Source organism: Macaca nemestrina, chromosome 14, assembly GCF_043159975.1.
Source record: "Macaca nemestrina isolate mMacNem1 chromosome 14, mMacNem.hap1, whole genome shotgun sequence".
NCBI classification, from domain to species: Eukaryota; Metazoa; Chordata; class Mammalia; order Primates; family Cercopithecidae; genus Macaca; species Macaca nemestrina.
In genome coordinates, this window is record NC_092138.1 from 15,077,204 (window position 1) to 15,088,246 (window position 11,043).

Consider the following 11,043-nt stretch of genomic DNA (forward strand, 5'->3'; position numbering starts at 1 on the left):
GGCATTTATTCAATGACAGAATGACCGAGATTTTGCATTTGGAAGTTGTGTTAATTTTCTGTCGTCCTTGTAACAAACTCCCACAGATGCAGAGGCTTAAATAATGCAAATTTATTATCTGACAATTTTGGAGGTCAGCAGCCTGAAATGAGTCTTCCCAGGTGTTTGGGTTTGAACTGTGTCTCCTCTTTCTTCTCCTGAGTCTCTGTTGCCTCATTTGTGAGGTGAGGATAGTACTACTCACCCATCTCCTGTCGGGTGTGTGTGTTTGGGGTATATATCAAATATGAAAAACATGTATATTGCATTTACCAGCTGGCCTACAGCTAGAATGAGCTTATTTTTTTCCCTGCTGAGATGTCCTCTTTCCAACTGACAGTGCAGTGGTTTTCAAAAGGTAGGATTTATCGGCACCTTCTGCAGCTATGCTGACCAGTTTGGTAGCCACTAGCCACTCACAATGTGGCTAATCCAATTCAGATGTGCTGTATGCAATCAGTATAGACTGGATTTTGAAGGCCTTCGACACATTATCTCATTAATAGTGTTTTTATTGACCACATGCCGGAATGACCATATTTTTGCTATACTGGGTTAAATAAAATATATTAATAAAATTAATTTTACCTATTTCTTTTTACCTTTTAAAAATCTGGCTACTAAGTAATTCAAACTGACATGTATGGATCCCATTGTATTTCTGTCGAGCACTGTGGCTCTGCTGGAGACACACAGACTCCTGGTAGTTTCAGTTAAGTGCTTCATCTTAAACCATCCCAAAATGTAGTTGCCCAAAACAACAACCAAATTTTATTTCTCACAATTGGCAAAGGTGGTTGGATCTCAGCCAGAAAGTTTCCCGACTGCTCTCGTGTGGGTATCTCCTATGTTTGCAGTCAGATGGCCACCAGGGCTGTGGCTCGGGCTGGATGTCAGCCACCAGGGTGCTTCTCCTTGTGGCTTCACTCCATGTGGCATCTCAGTCCCCAGGGCCACTCTGGTGGCCTCTCTCCATTGAGGAACCCTGGACTTCTTGAACCCTAGACTTCAAAAGGGGTAGCGGTTGATGCAGCCCCGCATTATAAACACTTGGGCTTAGAAGTCACAGAATACCATTTCCTCCATATTCTATTGGTCAAAGCAGGTAGAGAACCAGCTCTGACCAAGAGGGTAGGGAGGCAAACCTTCACCTCTTGATGGGAGAGGCATCAGGCACTGACAAGGAAGGGCAGAATTATTTGGGGCCATCTTGGGGAGGCACTCATCTCGCCCACAGAGATAGCCATTCAGCTTGTCTAAGGTGAGACTTCTGGTCTTCATATTTCACAAGCATCCCCAGTGGCTACACCTGGAAGGATACTTCCCTAGGGGGTTTTTATAACATCTTGGAGAGTAAGACATTTTTCTGTGAGTCTTGCCTCTAGCAGTTAATACTGGAAGAAACTTATGATGACAGAAAAGGATGGTGATAAATCCATTGTTACCTCCATGATCACCATTGCTTTTCTTAAGCTCAGCAAGCATTACATGAAGCTGGAAACCAGGTTCCAGAGTGTTAAGGAGCAAGCTGTGTGTATCACAGGTTCTGCAGCATCCTGAAACCTTGGAGACAGTGAGGGGAGGAGGGTGTATGTGTGTGTGTGTGTGTGTGTGTGTGTGTGTGTGGCCTGGCGCTCAGAAAACAGGTGCTGGAGCCAGCCTGTGTGGTTTGAATCCCACTTCTGTAGTCATGTGACCTAAGGGAACTGTCTTAACCTCTGTTTGCCCTCATTTCCTCACATACAAAATGGGGCACAGCAAATTTATATGGTTCTTATGAAGATTAAGTCAACACCTATAAAGCATTTAAAACAATGTCTAGAAGGCCATGCAGACACTCAGCATGGCTATTTTTATTTCTACAGAACCATCTGTGGCTTAGTTTTTATACCTCAGTAATCCTCTCTCTTTCTCTCTCTCTCTCTCTCTCTCAGAGAAGTGAAAAAGAGAACTGACAAAGATGACAGCAAATCCATTACCAATCTCACCGGGACCAATTCCAAAAAGTCACCACAGATGAAGAATTGTTGCAATGGCTAAGTCCCAAACATCCTTGACCTGTGAAGTCTTCATTTCCAGAATACTGAATTTGTGTGACTTATTTGGCTGTTGACAGAGTGGCATATCCTACTGACACTGTCATATGGAGAGTTACAGTGCAGGAAACCCGAACCCTGCTCTCAGGTCCCTCTGGAACTTTGGCTCTTCTTTGTTTTGTCTCAGTGAGTGGTTTGGGCCCTCTGGTTAAATAGACTAGTCATGTCCTTACAGGTCTTAAAAGTTAACATGTAAATGTTTTCTAAAATGGTAAAAAAAAAAAAAAAAGAAAAGAAAAAGAAAAAATCACATGCTCACATCAAAGCTGTAGAGGAAACTCACATAATTAGATTCATGTGGTAGCTGAATTAGGTCCCACAAAGTCAGCATTTAAATATTTGATATTAAAGTTCTAGTAAAAAGGGGTTCTCATCCTAGGTTTGCTGTTAACTGGCCTTGTGATCTTGGACATGTCACAAGCCCATGTCAGATCTGTTTCTTCATCTGTAAAATGCACAGCTTGCCCTCAAAGGCCTTGCAGCCCTTGGCACCTCAGATTCTGTAGGAAGCAGTAGGAAGGAGAGTGTGGTGGCCCACAGCTAATAATAAGAACTGTGGTTATTCCTGCTTTTTTAATATTGGAGTATTGATTTTTCTCAATTCTGAAATAAGGACAGAATTTAATTGAGAAAAAAAATGGAAACATCTATTTTTTATGTATAAAGAAACATGCTTGAGACAAAAATAGTTGTATATAAAAGAGGATATTTCATAATCTCAGAATAGTTACAAAGCCCATTGTTTAAATTTGGTGTTAAAAATTGTAATGAAAACATGTAAAGCCACATACTGCTGAAAGCACAATGCCCAGGAAAGTTGTTACTCTTCACTTAAGGGAGTGGTTGCCAGGGGCTGAGAAAGGGAGGACAGGGTATGTGGTTTCTTTGAGGGATGATGAGAGTGTTGTGGAATTCAAATAGGGGTAATAGTTGCATAACTGTTTGAATATACTAGGAACCACTGAATGGTATACTTTGAAAGGGTGAATTTTATGGTTGTGAATTATCTCACTAAAAAAAATACTAGTACTTAGAGTGATTTAACATGTTGCAAAATGAAAATATCCCTGCTGATTTCAAACCTTCCCATGGTTTAGAAGCGTAACCTGTAATGTAATCCAAGTCCCCTAACTCCCTAGTTGCTAACATTAACTTCCTTAAGTAATAATCAATGAAAGAAATACTATGTATGGTTTTGAAATAACGTCTTTAAAAGAGGAATTGCCATTAGGAAAGGTGAGTCAGGGTCCTTTGTTTAATGTGACTAGTCCCTCATCATCACCAATGACCTGGTTGGGCCTACTCTCCTTCCAGAATCTGCATTGCTTCCCAGACCTCCCCACTGAGATGTCTCTAAGAGCCAAAGGAGTCAACAGCTGAGCCTAGGGTGGGGCTACAACACAGAATTCTAATTTACCTTGCTTCATCTGGGTCCAGGCCCTAAGTCGCTTCCTGAAGGAACTTAAAAAAATAGCTGTTATTTATTGTATTATATAAGCTAAAAACATTTATTTTTGTTGAATCAAAACAATTCCATGTAGCAATACTTTTTCTGTTCACGATGTTTGTGATAGAACCTTATATTCCGCAAGCGTCAGTTTTTTAAAAAACGGGAATTGACCAGATATGTTACAGGCAAAGATTATAAACAGCTACAACATCATTTAACTTTTGTAAACATACCTTCTCCCTATTGAAGACATCTGATATTTTTGCTGGAAAGTTGGATCTATCCTCAGCAACTCTGCCATGAATTCCTGTTTCCTGGTTCCAGAAAAAGAAAAGATTACATTTCTAATCAGAAAGAATGTCTTGCGTATGGGAAATTTTTCAAAATAAAGGGGGTATTATTTATGTGGCACGACGAAGCAAAAGTTTTACCATGGCTGTTTGTCTTAGTGGCATATTTTGATGAGATTGGTGAGATTGGATCTGATATAGATGCTGATATATGGGACACATGTTTAGGTTTTGGTGCAGTTGCACAAAACTGTGTTAGTTTATATGTTACTGTGTTGCCTTTATTTATTCTCTCCAAAGTGTCTCTTTTTATTTGTTTTACAATCTGTAAAAGAGTATACCTGTAATGCAGAAGTATTTTCATAGTCTTTGTCTCTGGATTGTCCCGTCAACGTACCCGACGTTGATGAGATTACACCAGTGCCTTTGATCATCAACCAATCGTCTTTAACTATTTGAGCCCTGATAAATATTTTGGTAACATCATCCAAATTAGAGACTTAGAGCTCTGGTTAGCAATCATGTTTCAAGAGAAGCTTCTTAATGTATGCTGCAGTGCTGGGAGATCCTGATTATTACCAGCGTTTTGATATCATGAAGGTGTTCTCAAATTTAAAGCACATTTTCAGTAAGAACAAAAATATTTAATGTTTTTATCTTAGACTTAATACATTTGCATATTACTGTTGAAGTTATTCACCTTGTCCCTGTTTTTCTTTAAGAGCTTTTAAAATCACAGTTACACTGTAGTCCTTTATAAAATGTATCCTGATACATTGTAAAATATTTTAATTTTATTATGGAAAATAATGTTGGATAAGGAGATATTTTTCACTGTTAACTTTTAGCCCATGCATTTTCATAATTTATTTTTTTCGCTTGCTGCTTTATATGACATATGTGACATTTGATTATTTAATACTTCATGGGATTTGCATAAACCCAAGTTGCACAGCCCTCCTGCTGAAGATAAAATTGAGGTTAAAGATAAAGATTTATTTTCATATTGGTACAGTGATCGGCTTCAGAGTGATGATTTTTGTGAGCTTTTATTGGATGTGTGTGTAAGAAATTTCATATGTATATATTAAGTAGGCCTCTGAGTATTGAATAATTGTTTTATGATTTTGATTTATATGGTTTACATTTTCATTGTGTGAGCCATATTTTGTTTATACTGTTTATTTCTCTTCAAACCATTAATAATTATAAAAATAAAGTGTAATTTTTATAGCAATGCAAATGTCTAAGGAACTACAAATGTTTTCTACATTGTAAATTCAATAAAGCTTGCTTCCTTTGGCCTTTTGACTGTTTCCTTCAACTTTACTGCAGATATCCCTGAAGTAATTTTAATTCTAGGATGTGTCTGCCTGAAACCATACCTCTAAAACACTTGCCTTTTCTGGCCATGGTGAGCCGAGTTTTGGGAGAGAAGAATACACGCCTGGTGTTCAGTGCTGTGGCACAGACAAGTCATCCTGGCCAACGGGGCAGCAGGTAGACCAGCCTGGGGCAGGACAGCCAGGAATAGTGAGGCTTTTGTAGAAGAATGTCAGTACTCTGGCCATCCTCATGTCCTCTGAGGAGTTAGACCTTTTCCCTGATTCTCACCCCTTTCTTTCTACCCCCACATTCCCATGCACCCCAGTAGGCTGAGGCTACCTGCCCTCACTCCTATAGTACCTTTTTAAAATTTGTCAACATCCTTGTTGCCCTTATACTTATTGCATAGACAGATGCCCCCTGCCCTTAGCCACTTTGTCTGCTACCACCTCCCTTCTGTTGTGTGCAGTGCTTGATACTTTAATCGTCCTAATTGTTGAATGGATGGTCAAAGAATTAACTAGTTAAATAAGGTAGGCTTTGCAAAGAGTCTGCCAACACCCCTACCACCACCAACACACACACATAGACACACATGCATGATGATGATGGACAATATAAGTAAGAGGCAGTATAATATCCATGGTTATGAGCTCTGAGGCCAGCCTGCCTGGTTTGAACCCGGCCTCACATGTAGTAGGGTAACTGTGAGCAAGGGACTTAACCTCTATGTATCCCAGCTTCTTTATTTGTAAAATAAGAATGATAACAGTACCTTTCTTGTGGAGTTGTTCTGAGAACTAAATGAGTTAATGTATGTAAAGGTCTTGAATCATGCCTGACACTGTGATTGCCCTCAATTAAAAAAAACAAATCACTTTGCAGCACCGTTGGCTGCATTGGTCTTGTTCAAGACCCTGGATACTGCCACCAATGAATAACAGACCTCCAGGAGTATGCCAAGTCACACTGGGGATAGAACATGTTAGAGGATTCTCTTTGACATAAGTTCATTGACTACCTTCCACGTACGTTCTTGGTGTTTCAATGGACACAAAGTTGGGGTATCATATAGGATAGGTTATTGTAAAGGGTGGATTAACAGAGGAGGAAACAATTGAGGAGAGAGAAGGGTCTGAAAGTTAGAATGGAAAAGTGTGAATGGAATCGTGATTAGGGTAGGATCTCCATTTACTAATGGCTGATAGGATCAAGTAGTGGAAGGGACGAGGAAAATATTGGAGCCTGACTGGGATTTTGAATCTAAATGATAGCAAAAGTGGTAGTGGGATAATGGAATTCTCTAACTCAATGGAAACTGAACTTAATAGCTTGTTGAAAAAGAAAGAAAGATTGCCCATAGATATATCCCCAAATCCACATAATGGGAATGAATCCCCAGGAAAGCATATCATTTTGCAAGATTTAAAATAAAAAGAACAACTTTTCTTTTCAGATATCAGCATGGAAATATATTTCCGAGGATGGTTCCAAGATGGCCGAATAGGAACAGCTCCAGGCTACAGCTCCCAGCGTGAGCGACACAGAAGACAGGTGATTTCTGCATTTCCAACTGAGGTACTGGGGCATGTTGGACAGTGGGTGCAGGACAGTGGGTACAGCCCACCCAGTGAGAGCCGAAGCAGGGCGAGGCAATCAGGAAAAGCAAAGGGGTAAGGGAATTCCCTTTCCTAGCCAGGGAAATCGTGACACACAGCACCTGGAAAACAGGGTCACTCCCACCCTAACACTGCGCTTTTCCAAGGGTCTTAGCAAACGGCACACCAGATTATATCCCATGCCTGACTCAGATGGTCCCACGTCCACGGGGCCTCCCTCATTGCTAGCACAGCAGTCTAAGATCTGACTTCAAGGTGGCAGCAAGGCTGGGGGAGGGGCGCCTGCCATTGCTGAGGCTTGAGTAGGTAAACAAAGTGGCCAGGAAGGTCAAACTGGGTGGAGCCCACCACAACTTAAAGAGTCCTGCCTGCCTCTGTAGACTCCACATCTAGGGACAGGACATAGCCAAACAAAAGGCAGCAGAAACCTCTGCAGATTTAAATGTCCCTGTCTGACAGCTTTGAAGACAGTAGTGGTTCTCCCAGCATGGAGTTTGAGATCTGAGAATGGACAGACTGCCTCCTCAAGTGGGTCCCTGACCCCCGAGTAGCCTAACCCGGAGGCATCCCCCAGTAGGGGCAGACTGACACCTCACATGGCTGGGTACCCCTCTGAGAGGAAGCTTCCAGAGGAACGATCAGGCAGCAACAATTGCTGTTGAGCAACATTCGCTGTTGGTAAAAGGTAAAAGCAAAACATCCACAGATTAGCAAACTGTACATAAGATTGAGAGTCATTTGGTAAAGAATCAGATTTATTGAATGCTTTCTAGGGTGACATAGCATATCATTTCTCTCCTCCCTAAAATCCCATTAATAATAGAGTCAAAGGGAGTTTTAAATCTATCCACAAGAACAGAAGACAAAACCACCAAAATTGTGAAGCTGGAAAGCAGATGGATAACTGAATATTGAGATAATTGAGTTCTGAGTTAACAGACCCAAGAAAGCTGAATCCTAGGTCAGTCCTGGGAGAGAGTTGTGAACAATTCAGATATATATCCTGGATTTCTCAGAAGGCTCAGAAAGTGATAGAATTAGGTACCTCAAATGGTGCTGTGAGGCAAAGTGGTGTGAATGCAGTTTGAGAAGCAACTCTGTCCTTACAGATTATTCTCTCATGCTACACCGTTATTACCCTGTGTAAAGTCTGGTGATGTGTTTTCTTGAGTGAGAAAAATAGAGGGCTTCTAGAGTTATGGATGCCACTGGATGCAGTCGAATGTGTTGGTGCTGTTCAAAATTTGGTGGAATTGATGACATCATCTATTCTGAGTGCCAAATGCTAAATGCTAATACTCCCCACTCAGCTTTCAGAACACTGATCCTTTATCCTCCAGAGATTGAGAGACTTTTCTCCGAAGTGCTGCCCTAACAAGAGGAAAGCCCTAAAGATACATCAGGTATGTTTACAACAAATGGCTCCCCTGATCACCCTACAGTAAAGTTCAAAGTTGACAAGTTCTTCCCTACATTCAGAACTTTAAATCAGGTTATTAGCTCCCCTGAGCAATCCAAGGATCACTGGATATTTGTGGAAAGCCTCTTAACATGGAAAATGCAGACCAAAACAAACAAACAAAACAGAAAAATATCAGCACAGGGAAACAGAACATATGCAGAGAGGAAAAAAAAAATCTATCAATGTATTCAGAGAGATAGATGTAACTATTGCAGCCATGAAACAAGAACAAGGTATTATCAATAAGGACATTCATAGAGCAAAAATAAGCTTTTAGAAATTAAAAACATGATAGAAGTTACTAACAACAACAACTAAATAAACTTTGGAAGATAAATTTGGGGCACCTTGCAGAAAGAAGAGCACAAAGAGAAGACAGGAGAGGAAGGATGTCCGATGTCCAAAAACAACTGTTCCAGAAGGATACAATGGAGAAAATAGGATGGCCTAATCATAAATTATTCAAGACAAAATATCCAGAACTAAAGAGTGTGAGTTGCTACATTGAAACAGCCTACCTAGAACACAGGAGAATGGACGGAAATAGAGTATACTGTCATTAGAGCCCTATGTCTGGAGAAAAATACTCTCCAAGTTTCCAGAAAAAAAGGAAAACAAATTAGGAAACAGGAATTAGAATGGTTGTATAGATCTCAACAGAAACACAGAAAGAAAGAAGACAGTGAAGCAATGCCTTCCAATTTCTGAAGGAAAATTGTTTCCAACTTGTAATTCTACACCCAACCAAAATACTAATAAAATGTGAATAATAATGACATTTTCAAGATATTTAAAGTCTCAAAAAACCTGATCTCTCCTACGCTATATGAGAGGACTTCAAAAAGTTTGTGGAGGCCAGGCGCAGTGACTCACACCTGTAGTCCTGGCACTTTGGGAGACCAAGGCGGGTGGATCACCTGAGGTCAGGAGTTTGAGACCAGCTTGGCCAATATGGTGAAACCCCGTCTGTACTAAAAATACAAAAATTAGCCAGGCGTGGTAGCAGGTGCCTGTAACCCCAGCTCCTTGGGAGGCTGAGACAGGAGAATCGCTTGAACCCGGGAGGCAGAGGTTCAGTGAGCCGAGATCGCGCCACTGCTCTCCAGCCTGGGCAACAAAGAGTGAAACTCCATCTCAAAAAAAAAAAAAAAAAAAAGTGTGGAAAAACAGAATTGAAAGATAAAAATTAAAAATATAAACTTTAGTTTTCAACATAAGCTCCATCAAGTTCAAGACTTTGGTAAGCAATGATACCAGCCATTAGGCATCCCTAAAGAACCGAGGGTCCTGGGAATTTAAGTATGTCAATGCAGTCTTTTTTACGTGATACTGCATTCTGGTTTTAGCTGTCCCAAGAGAAAGTGTTTGGCCATGGAGAGAAAGAAAGAGAAAAGAGAACTGGAAGGGAAGGAAGGAAGAGGGAAAGGAGGGAAGGAGGGAAGGGAGGAGGAAAAGAAGGGAAAGAAAAGAAAGGAATAAAAGAATCACAAAGTGGCACACTCTTCCTGCCTATGTTGCTGCTGGATGTCCAGTGCTCAGCTCACACTCATCTTCCCAGGTTGCCCATCTCTGGTGAGTCCTGTTTCCAAAAACGAACCCATCGATTTTCAACTGATACACCCAGAGGGTCTCTTACAAAATCTTAGGAAGCTAAAATTAAGCTTATTCTCAGGAAATAAAGGAAAAAATGAGGAAAAGAGTGAAGGTAGGAAAGAAGAAAGGAAGAGAGGGAGGGAAGAGGAAGACTAATGTTCTATGGAAAGCAATTTGTAAACTTTCTCAGCAGGGCGTGGTGGCTCACACCTGTAATCCTAGCACTTTGGGAGGCAGAGGTGGGTGGATGGCCTGAGGTCAGGAGTTCCAGACCAGCCTGGCCAACATGGTGAAACCTTGTCTCTACTAAAAATACAAAAAAATTAGCCAGGCGTGGTGGTGGATGCCTGTAATCACAGCTACTTGGGAGGTTGAGGCAGGAAAATCACTTGAATCTTGCAGTGAGCAGAACCTTGCAGTGAGTCGAGATTGAGCCATTGCATTCCAGACTGGGTGACAGAGTGAGACTCTGTCTCAAAAACAAAAAAGAAAAGAAAACTTTCTCTAACATATATTTGCATTTTATTAAAACACTTTTATGTCACTTGCCTGTGTTTTTAATAACTACAGGCAAATGAGTCTTCATCATATTTTAAATGTATTGGTTAATAAGAAATTAAATGACTCAGATGATCAGACCCTGTGGTAGACATTTGCCACTTCTTTTTTTTTTTTTTTCCTGGCATCTGGACACCCTTTTCTTTAAGGGGAGTCTCTCTGTGAATATTAGTGGGAAGCAGAACTCTATATATCACTAGAGAAGCTGAAAGGAAAGAACACTGCCTCTGCCTGTCTCCTGAACCTGGGGTTTAGGTGTGTAACCTAGACTTAGCACAGACCATGCCTGCGCCCAGCACCCAGCTCTAAAGGAACAATGCAGACTTGAAGGGCAGGTATTGAGTCACTCACATCATGGTGCTGTAGTGGCAGGCCAGCACGAGGAACATCCTGACTGGACTCTAGACTCTCTGGGACGTGGCGTTAGCTATACCCCCTGGGATTCCGAAGCTTATTGTTTGTAATCCGCACGGGGTTCTGTCAAGGCTTCCTGTCAATTCTGTAAGTTACCCATTGGCCTTTGGATGAGATCATTTTGCTAAGGTTCAAAAATAAAACACAATATAGACCGGGCTTGGTGGCTCATGCCTGTAATCTCAGCACTTTGGGA

General features: G+C 41.0%; 1 protein-coding gene across 7 annotated transcripts in view; it reads left to right on the forward strand.

Moving 5' to 3' along the window:
• LOC105498744 (RAS and EF-hand domain containing) overlaps nucleotides 1-9,361 on the forward strand; it is an 80,978-nt gene extending 71,617 nt beyond the window's left edge. The window contains exons 17-19 of one of the 7 annotated variants that reach the window (XM_071077628.1): nucleotides 1,974-2,261; nucleotides 6,658-6,755; nucleotides 7,644-9,358. In XM_071077628.1, coding sequence (XP_070933729.1) covers nucleotides 1,974-2,079 — 106 coding nt within the window. In that variant the 3' untranslated portion in view covers nucleotides 2,080-2,261; nucleotides 6,658-6,755; nucleotides 7,644-9,358. Of the gene's footprint in view, nucleotides 1-1,973; nucleotides 6,629-6,657; nucleotides 7,440-7,643 lie in introns of those variants that run through there. The other 6 variants (XM_071077629.1, XM_071077626.1, XM_071077627.1 and 3 more) reach the window with 6 other exon arrangements.
• The last annotated feature ends 1,682 nt before the right edge of the window (nucleotides 9,362-11,043 follow it).